The 21,016-nt window shown below is 45.5% G+C and overlaps 1 protein-coding gene across 2 annotated transcripts in view; it reads right to left on the minus strand.

Moving 5' to 3' along the window:
* The window catches only part of PLCE1 (phospholipase C epsilon 1), a 352,472-nt gene that overhangs the window by 26,544 nt on the left and 304,912 nt on the right, over positions 1 to 21,016 (minus strand). For both annotated transcript variants that reach the window (XM_008074585.2, XM_008074587.1), the window contains exons 22-24: positions 15,039 to 15,170; positions 10,155 to 10,445; positions 1,223 to 1,386 (exon numbers count right to left, since the gene is read on the minus strand). In XM_008074585.2, the coding sequence (XP_008072776.1) occupies positions 1,223 to 1,386; positions 10,155 to 10,445; positions 15,039 to 15,170 (587 nt within the window). The remainder of the gene's footprint in view (positions 1 to 1,222; positions 1,387 to 10,154; positions 10,446 to 15,038; positions 15,171 to 21,016) is intronic.

Here is a 21,016-nt window from a genome sequence, read left to right on the forward strand (position 1 = left end):
CTGGGGTGGCTGTGAGCATGCATGCCACTGCACTCCAGCCTGGGTGAAGGAGTGAGACTCCAACTCAAAAAAAAGAGATGAAGTTAGGTTTCTCACAGAAGGCAAGAAGACGAGAAGACCTTTTGTCACGGAACCACAAATTTGTTATATTATTCTGTTCAAAATGCCTTGGGAGTATATTTTAAAACTTCAAAGGCTTTTTCTTAAATGGTGTGTGCTGGAGCAGATCACAGACATGCTGTTAAAAATTAACGCACAACTTTCTATAAACAGATAAAGCCACACTCGCCTTTAGCTAAAATGACCAAACGAAGAAGAGGCTTCTGCCCTACTGCCTTAGGGAAAGAGAAAAAGTCATTGGAGTGGTCGGAAAATCTGTGAACGGGGTTATCCCAGGGGTTGGAGGGCTGCCTGGCAGCTTCCCGTGGAGGGAAAGGCAAGTTCTCTGGGTGGAAAGAGAGGATTCCTTCTCTACCTCCTTCCCATCCCCACCCAGTTTTTTTCCCTGCTAGCTAGGAGAGGGCAGAGGAACAGGGAAGTCAAGCAGACTGGAGAGCTCCTGGGTCTCTGTTTTTAAGAGGAGTCTGTGGAATTTTGACAGTCAGTTAATCAGGTGGTCAAAGGAATAAGGAAAAAGGCCCAGGAATGATATAGCTTAAATTATACGGAGGAAAGATACTAATTGTATTTGTATACTGATTCCAGTTTGTCTGATCTTAGAGCTTACTGGAGCTTAAGATGAGCTGATCTAACAAGTAGCTCAACTTTTTTTTTTTGAGACAAGGTCTGGCTCTGTTGCCTGGGCTGGAGTGCAGTGGTGTGGTCATGGTTCACTGCAGTCTCCAGCTCCTGGGCCCAAGAGATCCTCCCACTTCAGCCTCTCCAGTAGCTAGGACTACAGGCATGAGCCCACTGGAGCTTAACATTAATGGGCTATGCTTATGATTCTGGGACCCCGGAGACAGAACTGCCATTATCAGGACATCAGGAGAAGCATAATTCATAACTTTGCCTACTGGGCTTCAGCAAACACAGTGTCTGGTGACAGCATACCTACCCATAGCCACTGCTTTCTGGGAGATAAAGAGATTACTTTGGGAACTAAATATGCACAACCAAAATTGTGACATGGTAGTTTTGCCATGCCTTTAATTCAAGACCAGTTCACACTCATAAAGGCTTAAGCCTCTCCCTCTATTCTTACAGCAGGGGCCATACTTACAGTTAAAGAGTAGACTGCAGGGTCCATGGTGTCCAGGTCTCTTTCCAGTGGAGAAAACTTCTGATACATGGGACAGTTCTTGTCCCACAGAACTGGGGGCTTCAACACGTAACCACAGCCACCATTTGCCTCGAACATGGCAGCATTTAAATGTAAAGGGAGGTCTACAAAACAGACAGACAAACAAAGTCAACATTGTTGATTCCTTTGCCTCTTAAGTGTCATCTTATACATTTATGTATTATTTCTATCTTTTCTTTTCTTTTTTTTGGAGTTGGAGTCTTACTCTGTCGCCTAGACTGGAGTGCAGTGGCACACACGCTCATGGCTCAACCTGCTGGCCTCTGGAGATCCTTTCGCTTCAGCCTTCCAAGTAGCTGGAAGGACAAGTGTGCATTACCACACCCAGCTAATTTTTGATTTATTGTAGAGATAAGTTCTCGTCAAGTTTCTCGGGCTGGTCTCAAACCCGTGGGCTCAGGCAATCCACTCGCCTCAGTCTCCTAAAGTGCTGGGATTACAGGCTGAGTCATCAAGCCCGGACTATTTCTTTATTTTCAAGAGACAGGATCTGCCTCTGTTGCCAGGGTGGAGTGCAGTGGTATGATCATAGCTCACTGATGTCTTGAACTCCTGCCTCAGTTTCTTGAGTAAATGGGACTACAGGTGTGCGTCACTATGCCTGGCTAATTTTTAAATTTTATGTAGTGATGTTGTCTCACTGTGTTATCCAGGCTGGTCTCGAACTCTCAACCTCAAGTGATCCTCCTGCCTCAGCTTTCCAAAGTTCCTGGGATTGCAGGCGTGAGCCACCATGTCTGGCCTACATTTACTATAAAGTTCAAAAGAACTTTGCATCCATTTTCCTTAAGCCCCAGCATGAAGAAGAGATAATTATCCATTCATCCCATAGATTGGTGAGCTCCTACTATGTGCCAGGTTGTGTTAGCCACCAGAGACACCAGGTAATGAGATAAAAATCCTGTCCTCATGGGGCTTACAGTCTATGGGTCTACCCAGTGTTACCACTCAAACCTCGTTCTGCCACTTTAAAACTCCTTTCACAAATAAACATTTACCCCATTCACCTGAAAAATCTTATGGTATACAGTCAACCCACAGTATCCCTGGGTGGGTTGGTTCCAGGGGCTCCTGTGGTTACCAAAATCCACGGATGCTCAAATTCCTTACATACATGGTGTAGTATTTGCGTATCATCTATGCACATCCTCCTGTATACTTTAAATCATCTCTAGATTGCTTATAACACTTAATCCAGTGTAACATTTATGTAAATAGTTGTTATGCTGTATTGTTTAGGGCAGCGGTCCCCAGTCTTTGTGGCATCAGGGACCAGTTTCATGGAAGACAATTTTTTCCACAGACCAAGGCAGAGGGGTGTGCGCAACCTGGACTCCTCACATGCACAGTTCGCCATAGGGTTCGTGAGAAATAATGCCGCAGCTGTTCTGACAGCAGCTGGAGCTCTGCTGGTCCGCTCACCTCTTGCTGTTCCCGCCCAGTTCCTAACAGGCTACAGACTGGTAGCAGGGGTCCCCATGTGTTAGGGACCCCTCGTTTAGGGAATAATAACAAGAAAATCGTCTTTACATATTCAGTATAGATGCAAACGTCCATTATTTTTTTCTGAGTATTTTCAATACACAATGGGTTGAATCCACAGATGTGGAAGCTGAGGACACAGAGGGTTAACTGTACCTCATTTCATACTGAATTTTGAAAAGGGATAATGGCATTTTCTCATTTCCAAACACTGAACCATGCAGACACCTGTATAACCAATTCTTACTATTTCTTTCTTTTTTTTTGAGTTGGAGTCTTACTCTGTTACCCAGGCTGGAGTGTAGTGGCACGCTCATGGCTACTGTAGCCTTGACCTGCTGGGCTCAGGTGATCCTTCCACCTCAGCCTTCCAGATAGCTGGAACTACAGCTGCATGCCATCATGCCTGGCTAGTTTTTGTGATTTCTTGTAGAGACGAGGGCTCACCGAGTTGCCTAGGCTGATCTCACACCCCCAGGCTCAGGCAATCCTCTTGCCTCGGTCTCCCAAAGCTCTGGGATTACAGGCTGAGCCACTGCGCCAGGCCCAATTCTTGCTCTTTTAAAAGTAAGACAAAATTTTAATTATACAAAAAAGATAGGAGAATAGCCAGAAAAACACGCTTCTCCTTGAAATCTCAAATCCAATGACTTCTTTTTTAAAAAAAATTGTATTAAATATTCAAAATAGCTACAGTCATTAAATATGGAAAAAAAATCATCATCACATCTGATTCCCACAATGTCCACAACCTTCTCAATCATAATATCAGGGACCCTCACAAGGCCTGAGTCTTTTGTGGCCAAATTTTATTTGGCAGGGTCCTTTGGTGAATGACTGCATTCCCGCGCTGTTTCTGGGCTCTTTCAGACTCAAGTGTCCACCTGAATGGCGCAAGTCTCTATGTAGAAGAGGTGCCTGAATGAGCAGATTGTTTATGAGACACACCCGACGAATGTCCCCTCTGACAGATCCCTTCCATGTGCAGACTTAACTTTGCTACGTGGACCACATCAAGGCAAAGCCTGGTAGGCACTTGGAGCAACGAGAAGTTGCTGGTCTCGTGTGTGAAAATGATTCCGTGTAGATGGCATTGGCCAGGATATGTGCAGGAACTTCTAGGGTCAGATGTCTTAGACATTTGAAAGCTCTTTGGGCCTTCACCTCCTTATCTGTAACATCAGCACAGAGTACTCCCCCCATCCCTGAGGATGTCCCGGTCCTGCTGTGATTTGTTCCTTGAGGCCACGTTGATAGAGGAACAGACTAGGTGAGGAAGGCTCAGAGAGGAAAGCCAACCAGCTCCCGTGGGGTCACACATGTGAAATGGACATACTGGGAGTGCCAATAACATATATATACTTTTTTTTTTTTGAGTAGGAGTCTCACTCTATCACCCAGGCTGGAGTGCAATGGCACACTCACGGCCACTGCAGCCTCCACCTGCTAGGCTCAGGCGATTCTTCAGTCTCAGCCTTCCAAGTAGCTGGAACTACAGGTGCGTGCCACCACGCCTGGATAATTTTTTTTGTGTGTGTGTGATTTATTGTAGAGATGAGGTCTCACCATGTTGCCTGGGCTGGTCTCAAACCCCCAGGCTCAGGCAGTCCTCTCACCTCAGCCTCCCAAAGTGCTGGGATTACAGGCTGAGTCACCAGGGCTGGCCTATATACACATTTTAAGAGATGTCATCTATGTATTACTTTTAGTTTGCCGTAATCAGCAGTGTCTGGATGCTGACGGTTACCACTTGGAGCACCTCTTGTAATTGCAGAAGTCAAAGCTGACTTGTATTCATCTACAATTTTAATACAGTTTTTCTTCCTTTCTTGAAAGGTATATTCTATATACTTTTTCTGGCACTCTCTGTTGATTACCAACAACAACAATGGCCGCTCACAAGTATTGTGCTCTTTCCAAGGACTGGACATTGTTCTAAACACTTTATGTGCCTCAAGTGCCTCCCAATAAGCCACCAAGCAGATTCCTTTAGTACAGCAAATCCCCTACATACGAACCTTCAAGTTACGAACTTTAACGACATACACCTGCATTTTCACATGTATTATTCCTCTCGAGCAGGTGTCAGTATAGCCTGTTAAATACATACAGTGCTATATAGTCAATTGTGTTACTTGGGCACATAGGCTAATTTTGGTGAATTAAACAAATTGGACTTACAGATACACTCTTGAAACGGAAGTCATTCGTGTGTTGGGGACTTCCTGTATCTCCGTTTCTATTGATGAGGAAACGAAGGCACAAAGAAGTGAAAACATCCAAGGCACGTAGCTAGTAAGGGGTGGATGCTATAATTCAAACCCAGATGGCCTGACCCGTAGTTCTCAGTCTGAGTCATGGAACCAGGTAATGCACATCTCACAGGAGTGCTGTAATAATTCATGAGATTTGGCACATAGGAGGTGCTGGATAAACAGTAATAACATGACTATGATATCAACTTCATTTGAGTTTGAAGTCTGATTTCAGTAGCACTCTGTTTATCCTCATAGCATTTTTTCTTCACCAAGATCTCATTTGGTGACCCAGTATGTAAAACTTATCCACAGGCAACTGCTCAGTTTGAAATAAAAGTGAAATTGCTGGGCTTGGTGACCCATCCTGTCATCCCAGCACCTTGGGAGGCCAAGGCAAGTGGATTGCCTGAGCCTGAGGGCTCAAGACCAGCCCGAGCAACTTGGCGAGACTTCATCTCTACAATAAATAAATAAATAAAAATTAAATTAGCCGGGCATTATAGCACATGCCTGTAGTTCCAGCTACTTGGAAGACTGAGGCGGAAGGATTGTTGGGAGCCCTGTGTGTCAATGCTGGGGTGGCTGTGAGCATGCTACTGCACTCCAGCCTGGGCAACAGAGAGAGACTCCAACTCAAAAAAAATAAAGAAATAAAAATAAAGAAAGGTGGGACCTTATAGCTAGTACTCTTGCTGTCCCCTGGGGGTGGTTTCTGAACTTCATACAGTTTGAAAACCACCAATTTAACCAAGAGAAAGAGTAAAGAGTGTGCATACATCATTGTCACCTTGCTACTCTCTGAATCAATGCACACAACAGTAGATCAAACATACCAGCACACCATTGCCATTATGGTCTTCTATTCATTAAAATTCCCTGTATTAAGCAGGCACTATCTTCATTATATTTATCCCATATTTGGGGGTTGGAAAAGTCATCATACAAAGTTATGCTTTCATTAAAGAAAGCATAACACATGCCTTTAAAAAAGAGGCTTTTTGGCCACACTTCCTTCAAGCGGCTGGGTCCTTCTCTCCCTTGAGAAGTAAATTCACTCTTTTCTAAACTACTTTCCAAATAAACTTTCTTTTCTAATCTAAAAAAAAAAAAAAAGAGTCTTTTCTTTTGATTGGTGTTGCTTGTTTACACATGGTAAGTCCTGGTATATGACGCAGGAATCCGTTCTGCCCCAGATGGAAAGAACTTAGAGGGATCCTTGCCAACAATACCCAGGGGTTTGCATACCGGCTGCTGTCAGTTTTCAAAAGCAAGAACTGGTTTTTATTGAGTATAGACCTGGGATACTCCTGATTCCAGGCCACTTCAGACCTTCTTGGACTTTCAGCCAGCAGAAAGCTTGGGAAGAGATAGCCTCAAGTCCATGGGCACCTCTTTGGGGAGTTAGGGTTGCCTGAGATCCAGAATTAGCAAGGCAGATGATCCATGAGACATCCTGGGAGGCTAGAAGGACATTAGGAGGGGCTCTCTGCTATGTGGTTGGGAGGCTTCATGGAAAGTGAAGCACTTCCTAACCTGGGAATTCTTTCCAACAATTAAAAAAATGGCAATTCCAGTGTTGACTGATCTATCTGGAATTGCAATTCACAGGGAAGTACCCGCAAGAGATCTTGACCAAAAATCAAGACCCACAGGTTCATATTGCAGTGGGGCTGATAGGGATAATCTGTCTTAGCTCAAGGCAGCAAGCATTTATTGAGCATCTACTGTGTGCAAGGCATCACACCAGGCTCTATTCTAGTTTGCAGAATTGAAGATCATTTTTGACAGATGAACACACTGAAGTATCATGTAGCTTGTGCTTTGCTCAGCATGGGGAGATGTCTAATCACTGCTTCCTGCAGTGAATGGAGCGAAGTTACAGGATAGCATTCCTTCTCAGTTTGGAAGATTATGTAGAGAAACTTGAAATGACCCATGCAACCCAGTCGTCTACCTCCCTTGCATGGGGCAGCTTAAACACATACATACTCCTGGTTTCATTTGAGAGACAGAGGCGAAGGCTGGGTGTCACAGTAATCCCAGCGCGTTGAGAGGCCGAGGCGAGAGGATTGCTTGAGCCCAGGAGTTCGAAACCAGCCTAGGCAACAAAGCGAGACCTTGTCTCTACAAAAAATAAAAAAATTAGCCAGCTGTGGTGGCACACCCTGGTAGTCCCCCAGCTACTTGGGAGGTTGAGGCAGAAGGACTGCTGAGCCCAGGAGGCTGAGCTGTGATCGTACCACTGCACTCCAACCTGGGCGGCAGAGTGAGACCCCACCTCAAAAAAAGGGGGGGGAAGAGAGGCAAGGCCTTTAGGGGTGATTGGAGGACAAGCTGCGGCTTTAGTCTGTGCTGCTGGACTGCAAGGTGACCTGAGGAATGGCACCTGCCTGTGATCCCTTCAGCTATGGCTCTCTTTGCCATCCGTGGAGCCAGAGTGTCTGCACCAGTCTTGGCACTTCTGGAGAAAGGGCATGTCCCAAACCAAACGCATTTCCATTTCCTTGGGAAAATCTTTTGATGATGACTCCAGGTCACTTAAAACATGTCAGTATCATAGTAACCACGGGCACTGGTATACACAAGGCCAGAGGCAGGGGCAGAGAGTTACTCGGGAGAGAATGAAGAGGAAATGGCAAAGAAAACTCTTACATCTTTGCAAGTCTTTCACTATGATTTCCATTGGGGAGTCCAAATCATACTGTTTTCATAACTTATCAAAGACACTTAGGGATGGTTAACATCTGTGGAATGCTTCCTATATGCCTGGCACTGGGCTAAAGGTTAACTATCGTATTTCACCGGCACAATCTTATTTAACAGAAGGAAGCAAATATAACAAGAGCAAAAAACATGACCAATATCTCTAACCATACATCTTTGGGGTCAGTAGCCATGCCAGGTAGCTAGCTGGCTCCAGAGCTAACGCTGTGACTTGTTCTCAGCTGGTGACAGGGCTGTGCTGTTGTTTTGGTTCAGCCTGGTTAGCCTGACCATTCAAAGGAAAGACAGTGGCTTTTTTTTTTTTTTTTTTTTTTAGTAGGAGTCTCACTCTGTTGGCCAGGCTGGAGTGCAGTGGCATGCTCATGGCCACCACAGCCTCAACCTGCTGGGCTCTGGCTATCCTTCTACCTCACCCATCTAAGAAGCTGAAACCATAGGCGTGCACCACCACGCCTGGCTCATTTTTTGATTTATTGTAGAGACAAGGTCTCGCCAAGTTGCCCAGGCTGGTCTTGAACCCCTGGACTCAGGCAATCCTCTTGCCTTCACCTCCCAAAGTGCTGGGATGACAAGTGTGAGTCACCGCATTGGGGAGGTCACAGCTTTAGAATGAGCTTCTGGAAACATTCCTTATCTTCTATTTCCTTACCTTCTATGGTCGGGTCCCCCCCCCAACCGAGTGGAAACAAAACACTTTATCCTCTAAACTCCTAGGTTCTTTGAATTCATTGTTGTAAGTCATCCTGCAATCTTGAGCAAATTGCTTTGCCCCTTCCTTTGCTCATCTGAGAAGTAGGGATTGTAAGCATTGTAAAGATTAAATAAGATAATAGGGGCTCAAGAATGTGATCGTGCCTGATGTGAGGTGAGCACTCAGTTGATGGGAACTTTTACTTTGGAGTCTTTGGCCTCATACCCGAGCCTCATTGACAGTGGAGAAACGTGAACACTGCTTGTTCACGTCACCCATACACTTGTTTTCCTTTTGTTACCTACTCTTAGACCACTAATTCTTACTCTACATCCCCCTTTCAAAAGGACGAGAAGAAGCTGCAATGGTTTTAATTTCAGAGTGATTGGAGCACACTCCTTTTTGACTGCAAGAACACTTGCAGAGTGAGACAGGTTAACGGAGCAGTGTTAGGAAATTCCTGCCCCCAAAGATCTTTAAAAATAAACTGGCCACAGCTGTCAAGAGCAGACTGGGGACGGGTTTGGTGGCGCAGCCTATAATCCCAGCACTTTGGGAGGGCAAGGAGAGTGGATTGCCTGAGCCCACAGGTTCAAGACCAGCCCAGGCAACTTGGTGAGACCTCATTTCTACAATAAATCAAAAATTAGCTGGGTGTGGTAGTGTACATCTGTAGTTCCGGCTACTTGGAAGGAAGACTGCGGTGGAAGGATCACCTGAGCCCAGCAGGTGGAGGCTGTGGTGGCTGGGAGTGTGCCACTGCACTCCTGTCTGGGCAACAGAGTGAGACTCCAACTCAAAAAAAAAAAAAAAAAAGCCGGGCTCGGTGCCTCAGCCTGTAATCCCAAGCCTTTGGGAGGCTGAGGTGAGTGGATTGCCTGAGCCCGCGGGTTCGAGACCCACCTGGGCAGCAAGACCTCATCTCTACAATAAATCAAAAAATCAGTCGGGCATGGTAGCGCATGCCTGTAATTCCGGCTACTCGGAAGGCTGAGACGGAAGGATCGCCGGAGCCCAGCAAGTAGAGGCTGCGGTGGCCGGGAGCAGCCGCTGCACTCCAGTCTGGGTGACAGAGTGAGTCTCCAACTAAAAAAAAAAAAAAAGAGCAGTCTGGTATTTGAAAGTGCTTTTTAAAAAGGGACAGGGCGTGGCATGGTAGTTCACATCTATAATCCCTGCAATTTGGCAGGCTGAGAGGCAGGAGGATCACTTGAGCTTAGGAGTTTGAGACCAGCCTGGGTAACATAGTGAGGCCCCATCTCTACAAAAAAATTTAAAAAAATAACTGGGCATGGTGGCACATGCCTGTAGTCCCAGCTACTTGGGAGGCTGAGGCAGAAGGATCACTTGAGCTCAGGAGGTTGAGGCTGCAGTGAGCCATGATCACGCCACTGCACTCCAGCCTGGGTAACAAAGCAAAACCCTTTCTCTTAAAAAAAAAAAAGTATGAGAAGGACAGGACCAAGGAGATATTTTTAGGCCCCTCTTGAGATTGTTTTCTAACACCTTAAGTCTGAAGCATCAGGGATGCAATTCAGTATCAAAATCACTTCTGCTTTGCAGCCTCTGTTTTTTTACCCTCACATACGGCCTGCGCCAGTCTGGAGCCTTGGCCCTTTGAAAACATGTTGTTCCTCGAACCACAGGGACGGCCACGGGAGGTGCACGGGAGGGGGCGAGCACCCCAGGCCCCTACCGTCGGTCTGGTAGTTGAGTGCCACGAGCTGTATCCCATGGAGCCAGAAGATGAGGGGGTTCGGGTTGGAGGAGTCGATGCGGGTGGCGGCCGGGTAGGTTCTCAGCAGCTGGCAGGCCGTGTGCCGGATCAGTTTCTGGGAATACCTGCGACACAGACGTTTGGCGGCGTTTTCGTTCAGCGACGAGATATGGTAACACTTGGGGGTTCTAATGATAGCGCTGAGGGACGTGGTTGGGTTCAGGGGGGAAGGAACTTCTTCCCAGGCCGGTCGAGTGCCTTCCCAGGAACCTAAACCCCCCAAGAGATCAGCCTCCGGTTAGTACAGGCAACTTCACGTAGTTCAGAAACATAAACCTGAACGAACAAACAGCAAACAGTCGCAGAAGACATCCCAGTTTCCACGTGTGAGTTACTTCACTGCCTTGGAACAACGTGGTGGCTACTTAGTTTTAAAATGAGTGTAGCGGCAGGGCATGGTGGTTCACGCCTGTCATCCCGAAGTGAGAGGATTGCCTGAGTCCAGGGGTTCGAGACCAGCCTGGGCAACTTGGCGAGACTGTGTCTCCACAATAAATCAAAAAATTAGCCGGGCATGGTGGTGTGTGCCTGTAGTTCCAGCTACTTGGAAGGCTGAAATGGAAGGATCACCTGAGCTGAGGAGGTTGAGGCTGCAGTGGCTGTGAGCGTGCCATTGCACTCCGGTCTGGGTTATAGAGTGAGACTCCAACTCAACAAAAAAAAAAACAACAAAAAAAAAACAGAATAAAATAAAATAAGGGTAGCAACACCAATTTGAATTAAAACCTGCAAGTTCTTTGCCTCAGTATTCCATCTGTCCTGTGGGTATATTTGCACAAATACATAAAATATATGAACAAGAAGATTCACTCCAGCATTGTATTTTTGTTATTGTTGTTGTTTTTCTTGTTTTTGAGCTGGGGTCACCCAGGCTGGCATGCAGTGGCATGATCATGGCTCACCACAGCCTCAACCTCCTGGGCTCAGGCCATCCTTCCGCCTCAGCCTCCCTAGTAGCTGGCCATCACACCCGGCTTAATTTTTGATTTTTTGTTGTAGAGACAAGGCCTTGCTATGTTGCCTAGGCTGGTCTCAAATTCCTGGGCTCAAGCAATCCTCCCACCACGGCCTCCCAAAATGCTGGGGTTACAGGCATGAACCACCACATCCGGCCCAGCATTGTTTTTTTGTTTTGTTTTGGTTTTTTGTTTTTGAGCTGGGGTCACCCTGGCTGGCGTGCAGTGGCAGGATCACGGCTCACCACAGCCTCAACCTCCTGGGCTCAGGCGGTCTTTCTGCCTCAGCCTCCCTAGTTGCTAGGACCACAGGCATGCATTACCACACCCAGTTGAATATTTATTCATTTATTTATTTTTTAGAAGGGGGGTCTTGCTATGTTGCCTAGGCTGGTCTCAAACTCCTGGGCTCAAGCAATCCTCCCACCTCCACTTTCATTTTTTTTTTTTTTTGAGTTGGAGTCTCGCTCTGTTGCCCAGACTGGAGTGCCATGGTCGCTCCCGGCCACCGCAGCCTCGACCTGCTGGGCTCCGGCGATCCTTCCGCCTCAGCCTTCTGAGTAGCCGGAATTACAGGCATGCGCTACCACGCCTGGCTGATTTTTTGATTTATTATAAAGATGAGGTCTCGCTGCCCAGGTGGGTCTCGAACCCGTGGGCTCAGGCAATCCACTCACCTCAGCCTCCCAAAGACACGGGATTACAGGCTGAACCACCGAGCCCGGCTTCCACTTTCCAAAATGCTGGGATTGCAGGTGTGAGCCACCACTTCTGGTCCAGCCTTTTTTTTTTTAACAGAAAAAGACTAAACTGAAACATGAAGCAACCTCCACATATCAGTGAGGAAGTAGTTAAATAAATGACTGTGTATTCAGACAATGGAATACCACTCAGGGCTTTCAGATTAAGGCAGATGAAGGAATAGAGGTTTTGTGAAAAGTTAGGCAAGTATAACAGCTATTCAAGTATGTTTGGTGATACAGGCATACCTCATTTTATTGTATTTCACTTCTCCGCACTTTGCAGACATTGTGTTTTTGACAAATTGAAGGTCTCTGGCAACCCCAACTCGAGCAAGTCACTTTGCACCATTTTTCCAACAGACTGTGCTCACTTTGTGTCTCTGTGTCACATTTTGGTTATTATTCTTGCAATCTTTTGAGCTTTTTCATCGTTATTATATCTTTTACAGTGATCTGGGATTAGCCATCTTTAATACAATTATTATACTTGTTTTGGGGTGTCACAGGTCACACTCAAATTGTGAACTTAATCCAAAAATGTGAGTGTTTTGACTGCCCCCTCCTCCAGGCGTTCCCCTGTCTCTCTTCCTATCCTCGGGCCTCCTTTATTTGCTGAGACATGCAAGTATTGAAATGAGGCCAATTAATAACCCTTTAATGGTCTCTCAGTGTTCAAGGGAAAGAAAATCAAAAGCTAGACAGGAGTAACCTTAGTGAGGAAGGCATGTCAAAAGTCGAGAAGGGCCAATATCGAGGCCTCTTGCACCAAAAAATTAGCAAAGTTGTGAATGCTAAGAAACGTTCTCGAAGGAAAGTGAAGGTATTATTTCAGTGAACCCATGAATGATAAGAAAACGAACCAGCCTTATGGCTGATATAGAGAAAGTCTGAGTGGTCTGGATAGAAGATCAAACTAGCCACAACATCCCCTTAAACCAAAGCCTAAACCAGAGCAAGACCTTAACTCTCTTCAAACCTTTGAAGGCTAAAAGGGGTGTGGAAGCTTCTGAAGAAAAGTAGGAATCTAGCAGAAGTTGGTTTATGAGGTTTAAGGAAAGAAACCATTTCCACAGCATAAAAGTGCAAGTGAAGTAGCCATTGCTGATGGAGAAGCTGCAGCAAGTTTTCCAGAAGATCTAGCTAAGACCATTGATGAATGTGGCTACAATGAACAATAGATGTTCAATGTAAACAAAACAACCTTCTCTTGGAAGAAGTTGTCATCTAGGACTTTCATAGCTAGAGAGGAGAAGTCAATGCCTGGTTTCAAATCTTCAAATGACAGACTGGCTCTCTTATTAGGGGCTAAAGCAGCTGGTCACTTTAAGTTGAAGCCAGTGCTCACTGATCATTCCAAAAACCCCATAGCCCTTAAGAATTATTGTAAATCTACTCTGCCCGTGCTCTAGAAATGGAACGACAAGGCCTGGATGATAGCACATCTGTTTACAGCATGGTTTACTGAATATTTTAAGCCTACTGGTTGAGAGCTGCTGCTCAGAAAAAATGATTCCTTTCAACATATTACTGCTCATTGGCAATGCACCTGATCACCCAAGAGCTCTGATAGAGACGTGCAAAGAGATTAATGCTTTCATGCCTGCTCTCATAACATCCCGTTGGCAGCCTATGGTGCAAGGAGTAATTTCAACTTTTAAGTCTTTTTAGGAAATAGATTTTTTGGCATGTCATAGATGAGTAATGTGCTGACTTTATATAACAAAGTTTGAGGGTGGCACGTCTCACACATGCATGTGAACACCCAGTCATCATACGTATGAATTACAAAAGGATCAAGAACCACATTTTGAAGGCTATAGCCGCCATAGATAGTGATTCCTCTGATGGATCTGGGCAAAGGAACATGGAAAACCTTCTGGAAAGGATTCACCATTCTAAATGTGATTAAGAACATTTGTGACTCATGGGAGGAGGTCAAAATGGGGCAACATGAACAGGAGTTTGGGGAAAGTGGATTTCAAACCTCATGGATGACTCAGAGGGGCTCAAGACTTCATTGGAGGAAGTCACTGCAGACGTGGCGGAAATACCAAGAGAGCTAGAATTAGAAGTGAAGCCTGAAGATGGGAATGAATTGTTGCAATCTCACGATACACCTTGAACAGATGAGTTGCTTCTTATAAATGAACAAAGAAAGTGGTTTCTCGAGATGGAATTTATCCCAAGTGAAGACACTATGAACATTGTTGAAATGATGACAAAGGATTCGGAATGTGACATAAACTTAGTTGACAATGGCAGCGACCCAGTCTGAGAGGATGCACTCCAGTTTTGAAAGAAGTTCTACTGTGGAGAAAATGCTGTCTAACCCCATTGCATGCTAGAGAAATCTTCCATAAAAGGAAGAGTCTATCAATGAGGCTAGAAGTTCTAATTAAGGTATGAATTTCTAATTGAGGCATATACTTTGCTTTTTTTTAAACACAGTGCTAACTGCACACTCAGACCACAGTATAGTATAAGCATACTTTTATACCCACTGAGAAATCAAAAAATTCATGCGACTTGCTGTATTGTGACACTTGCTTTATTACAGTGGTCTGGAAGGGAACCCACGATATCTCTGAGGTATGCCTGTATCCCATTTGGAGTATCTTTAAGGGGATCTTATTTTTTTTGAACAAAACACAATAAACTTAACAGTGGTTACCTCTGGGGAGGAGCACCAGGACACTGAGAGTGGAAAGGAATTTTAATAATGCTATGCATTGCTCGAGTTTTTTTAACTAGGAAGATTGATGACTTTCATAATAAGAAGTAGCTCAAAATAAAATAGATATATCTTCAGGAGTTATAATGGTGAAGAGAGCAGTTCCAAGAAACTACTAGAATGTTCCAAGGTGCCTCCAACTTTTACATTTGAGGCAAACACTGTTAGGACATCTTAAGCGAAATGCTATTTCTAGTAAGTTAAGAGTGTAAATGAGAGATTTTAAAGAACTTATACTACACTTAGAAGATATGTACGTTCATGGAAATAAACAAAAGAATTTAGAAATGCAAGGAACGTGCTTTGGCGGTAAAATGTCTGAATCATCCAGCATGCAGAATCAAGCAAAGACATTGTAAGAAGGTGACTTTACTTTTTCCAGATGTTTTGTTAAACGATGCTGTCTCCCCTGGGCTCATTCTGCCCGGATTGTTGCCAAAAATGGACTTCCTGCTTTTCCTTTCTTTTCCTCTGCTAGAGCCAGATGCATTTAGGGTTGACAGGCCTGTTCCCATAAAACGAAAATAAATAAGCCAAAAACTGCAAGCAAGGGAACCAATATTTTCCATCCCGGTGAATGTTTATTTTGAAGCCCCACCGTTCCCTCGGAGCCCAGTGCAAAAGCCTGCTAGCAGTTTTAACTCTGTTAATAATAGGACTGTGGGCAATGGTAGCAGAGTTTTTATCTCAGTAGGTGAATACAATCAGACCTGCATGCTTCTTGCGGAATAACCACAAAATCACACATGTACCTAGCTGATTAGGCATCAGAAAGATTTTGAAACACTGCACGAAAAGCAAGTGCTACAGTCAATATTTAACGACCAGGGGCTCATTATCCAATTTGGGGAGATGACAGACTGGATTATGAACTTGGGCTTTATCGTCACATTATCTAGGTTCAATTCCTGCTGGTGTAGGAGCCTTGACCTAACACCACCTCCTTCTCTGTTCCTCAGTTGTTTTATCTACAATGGGTGTAATGACAGGAACTCACTCATAGGGTAAAGTTTGAAGATTAAATGGGAAACAGATTATGAGAATAATGTTTCGTGGCTTCTCTTTCTCACTCCTGGCCCAGCCACTCCCTAGACCTTTCGGATCCCTATGTCTGGTGTGGAGCAAGAACTTAATACAAATTTGCTGAATGAGGAAATGGGTGCACACCACGCAGATGTAGTTCCAGAGAAGCCAGCCTTGCCTCCAAATTGTTCCTACTGTCGTAATTGTAGCTTTGGATAGTAATTCCTTAAGCTGCAGTGTTGAGGAGTTCTTCCTTGAGAACATCATCAGAGAAGACAGGACAGAGTAACGTTTCAGAGCACAGACGTTGGGGCGAAACACAGCTGGGTGTAAACACTGTTCCTAGCAGTGCAACGTCACACAAGTCCCTTAACCTCTCTGGGCGGCTCCTTCCTCATCTGCAAAAGGGCTGTGCTTAGCCATAAGCAAGGTAACATATACATCCAGGTTGAGTATCCCTTATACAAAATGCTTGGGACCAGGAGTGTTTCTGATTTCAGATTTTTTGGGATTTTTGGAATATCTGCATCATCTTTACCTGGCTAAGCAGCCTTAATCTAACAATCTGAAATCCAAAATGCTCCAATGAGTATTTTCTTTGAGCATCATGTCGGTGCTCAGAAAGTTTTGGACTTTGGAGCATTTTGAATTAGAGATGGTCACCGTGTTCACACATGGTAGTTTGGGGAAGTGTTCAGTCCATAGTAGCTGTTACAATTATCGCTTAATGTGGGATTTCTATGTTTTTTTCCCCCTCCAAAGTGCTTGTAACAGCAAAGATGCACACTCTTAGACTATCTATCTATCTATCATTTATCTATCTATGACAAGGTCTTGCTCTGTTGCCCAGGCTGGAGTGCAGTGCAGTGATGTGATCATAGCTCACTCCAGCCTCAAACTCCTGGGCTCACGCGATCCGCCCACCTCTGCCTCCCAAGTAGCTGGGATTACAGGCATGTACCACCACCCTGGGCTAATTTTGAATTTTTTTGTAGAGACAGAGTCTTGGTATGCTGTCCTGGCTGGTCTCAAACCACTGAGCTCAAGCAAGCCTCCTGCCTTGGTCTCCCAAAGTGCTGAGATAATGGGCATGAGACACTAAACCTGGCAAACGTAGACTATTGAGTTCTCATGCCTTGATCTTAATATTTTGTGGAAATTGGGCTCTGGACACAATTATATAATGATGGATTCTCTCCCAAGGAAAGCTGATGAGAGGCCAGGGTGAGGATGGTGCTCATCCTGGGGTTTTGTACACATCCTGCTACGTGTTGGTATCCCCCTTAGGGATGTGGACTCCTCTGTGAAGAGCCTGGTTGTCCTGGATGGGGGGAGGAGAAAGCAAGGGAACAAAGGCTGGGTGACCCCCATAAAGGGAAAGGACTTTGAATGGTAAGCAGGGGACCAGAGGACTAATGGAAGGAAGAACAAAGAACCTTCGCCTACCCCATGGACTCATTCACTGACAACAGCAACAACATTTCAAAAAGCTAGCTATGCCCCAGGCAGTGTGCTAGCCACAATGCATGCAAGAGGGACTCCCCCTAAACCCAGAATTATCTTTTGAGGGACAGGCACCTTGTAGCACACTCGGGATTCGTTCCTCTGGATCAAATGGCCAACCAAAGTTTTTTGTTTGTTTATTTTTTGAGTTGGAGTCTCACTCTGTCACCCAGACTGGAGGGCAATGGCCGCTCCCGGGCACCGCAGCCTCGACCTGCTGGGCTCCGGCGATCCTTCCGCCTCTGCCTTCCAAGTAGCTGGAACTACAGGTGCGCGCTACCAAGCCCGGCTAATTTTTGATTTATTGTAGAGATGAGGTCTCGCCAAGTTGCCCAGGCGGGTCTCGAACCCGCGGGCTCAGGCAATCCATTCACCTCAGCCTCCCAAAGGCGTGGATTACAGGCTGAGCCACCGAGTCTGGCTTTTTTTGTTCTTTTTTTTTGAGTTGGAGTCTTACTCAGTCACCCTGCTGGGCTCTGGCGATGCTTCCGCCTCAGCCTTCCAAGTAGCTGGAACTACAGGTGCATGCTACCATGCCCGGCTCATTTTGATTTATTGTAGAGATGAGGTCTTGCCAAGTTGCCCAGGCGGGTCTTGAACCCGCAGGCTCAGGCAATCCACTCACCTCGGCCTCCCAAAGGCACAGGATTACAGGCTGAGCCACTGAGCCCGGCTCAACCAAAGTTTTTATCTGGAAGTTTTGAGAAGGTGGTGCCACGATTTGTGGAAGAAACATTCTGAGTTGTGGCAAACAGGTGACTGGTTCTTCCTCCATGACAATGTACCTGCCCACACCGCGCTGAGCATTCAGCAGTTTTTGGTCAAAAACAGTATGACCCCTGTGCCCACCCTCCCTTATTCACCCAATCTTGCCCTGAGCGAATCTTGGGTGAATTTTTTCTGTTTCCCCAGATGAAAAAAGTCCTCCAAGGGAAACCTGTTATAAGTGTGGGAGAGATGAAACCAAAAAATGGCAGAAGTATTGAAAGGCATCAAAATTGACAAGTTCAAAAACTGTCTTGAGCAGTGGAAAAAGCATCTGGATAGGTGTATCGTATCCAACAGAGAGGACTTTGAAGGTGACTGAAGCTTAAAAATGTGAGAATACAAACACAATTTTTTTTTTTGAGTTGGAGTCTCACTCTGTTGCCCACGCTGGAGGGCAGTGGCATGCTCACGGCCACCTCAGCGTTGACCTGCTGGGCTCAGGCAGTCCTTCCACCTCAGCCTTCCAAGTAGCCGAAATTACAGGTGCGCACTACCATGCCCGGCTAATTTTTTTATTTGTTGTAGAGACGTGGTCTCGTCAAGTTGCCCACAGGCTCAGGCAATCCACTTGCCTCGGCCTCCCAAAGTGCTGGGATTACAGACTGAGCCACCAAGCCTGGCCCCATACACAATTTTTATAGACAAGTTATTGGCGTTTTGGGTGCCCCCTCTTTATTGCTAATTTTTACAGCAACCCTCTAAGTTAGGACTTTTGCAGGTAAGGAAACCAAGGTGCGGAGAAGCTAGATAACTGTGCAAGTCGAGGTCTGGAGAACGTAGCTAGGATTTAAACCCTCACAGCTGGTCCAGCTCTCTTCCTCTGCTGAGTCTCTTTAGTTAAAATTTAGGGCCTTCCTCACATCTGTGTTTTCCTTCTGGTTGTCAATGAGGAGGCTTCGGTTTTGGATACAGATACTGGGACATCTGATGGTGACCAAAGCTTCAAGACAGAAGTTTGAGCAGAAGCCTGAGAAGCATTTAGGAATAAATTGACTCCAGAGCTGGGTGCAGTGGTGTTCTGCTATAGTCCCCTTACTCAGGAGGCTGAGGTGGGAGGATTGCTTGAGCCCAAGAGTTTGAGGACAGCCTGAGCAATATAGTGAAACTCTATCTCCAAAAAGAAAAACACTAGCCAGAGACAGTGGCTCACACCTATAATCCCAGCACTTTGGGAGGCCGAGGCAAGAAAATTATCTGAGTCCAGGGGGTCGAGACCAGCCTGGGCAACTTGGCGAGACCTTGTCTCTATAATAAATCAAAAAATGAGCCGGGTGTGGTGGCGCATGCCTGTGGTTTCAGCTACTTGGAAGGCTGAGACAGAAGGATTGCCTGAGCCCAGCAGGACGAGGCTGTGGTAGCTATGAGCATGCCACTGCACTCCAGCCTGGGAGACAGAGTGAAATTCCTACCCCACCCAAGAAACAAAAACACTATTTAAAAAAAAGAATAAATTTACTCTTGGGCTCATATCTATAAACCCAGCACTTTGGGAGACCATAGCAGGAGGATTACTTGAGCCCAGGAGTTCAAGAGCAGTGTGGGCAACATAGCAAAACCTCATTGCTACCAAAAAAAAAAAATGATTGGAGCATGATGGTGCTTGCCTGTAATCCCAGCTACTCAGGAGTCTGAGGAGGGAGGATCACCTGAGCCCAGCGGTTGAGTCTGTGGTGACCCATGATCATGTCACTGCACTCCAGCCTGGATGTGAGACCCCAACTCAAAAAAAGAAACGAAACCTTAATTTGTCTGGGGGCTGTAAAATCAGCTCCCTAACTGAACAGTGTACAGTCATGAGTCACACACTAATATTTAGGTCCATGACAGCCCACACATATGACGGGGGTCCCAAGAGATTGTAATGGAACTTAAAGTTCCTACTGCCTTGTGCTGTCTGATGTCACAGCAGCACGTTACTCATGTGTTCATGATAGTGCTGGTGGAAACACACCTACAAGGTTGCCCACTGTTTGCAAGTCTAGCAATGCAAGTAAGTACAGTATTTGGTACTTGATAACGATAACAGACAATGATGTTACTGGTTGTTGTATTTACTATATTATACTTTCTATTGGTATTTTATTTTTATTTTTATTTTTTGAGTTGGAGTCTCAGTCGCCCAGACTGGAGTGCAGTGGCCGCTCCCGGCCACCGCAGCCGTGACCTGCTGGGCTCCGGCGATCCTTCCGCCTCAGCCTTCCGAGTAGCCGGAATTATAGGCATGTGCTACCACGCCCGGCTGATTTTTTGATTTATTGTAGAGATGAGGTCTCACTGCCCAGGTAGGTCTCGAACCCGCGGGCTCAGGCAATCCACTCACCTCAGCCTCCCAAAGGTGCGGCATTACAGGCTGAGCCACCGAGCCCGGCTTCTATTGGTATTTTAGAGTGTAATCCTTCTAAGTACATATATTTAAAGTTAATTGTAAAACAGATCCTTCAGGAATATTCCAGAAGAAGGCATCATTATCACAGGAGATGACTGCTCCGTGTGTGGTATTGCCCCCGAAGGCCTTCCAGTGGGATGCGATGTGGAGGTGGTACAGTGATTTGATGATCCTGACCTTGTGTAGGCCTAGGTGAATATGTGTGTTTCTGCCTTAGTTTTTTTTTTTTTTTTTTTTTTTTATTAGGATTTGAACTCCATCGACAAATATGAAATGGTGTGGCACACACCTAAATTGACCACAGGTTGTTGGAAAAAGTTGCGTCAATATCGCTTGCAAGGATGCCCCGATTCTTTGATTTGTAAAAATGCAGGACCTGTGTATTGCAATGAAGTATATTTGCAATAAAAAAAGGCATGCCTATATGTGAGAGTGTATGTAATCCCCCTGCTTTTGGAAAATTTTTCATCTGTTTCATCATATACACCTGTATAGATTTTATCATCATCATAGTTATTCTTAAGAGGAATCTAGGCATATAAAATTATACTAAATGTGCCAGTCATGTTGCCAGTCAGTGCCCTATTGTTTAAGACCATTGTCTCGTACTATGTGACCCAGCAGTATCCTAGATGATAGGACCTGAAGTCAGCATCTTATGGATAGGCTGA

Source organism: Carlito syrichta, unplaced genomic scaffold (genome assembly GCF_000164805.1).
Source record: "Carlito syrichta isolate Samal-C Ts95f unplaced genomic scaffold, Tarsius_syrichta-2.0.1 Scaffold316493, whole genome shotgun sequence".
In the NCBI taxonomy this organism is placed as follows: Eukaryota; Metazoa; Chordata; class Mammalia; order Primates; family Tarsiidae; genus Carlito; species Carlito syrichta.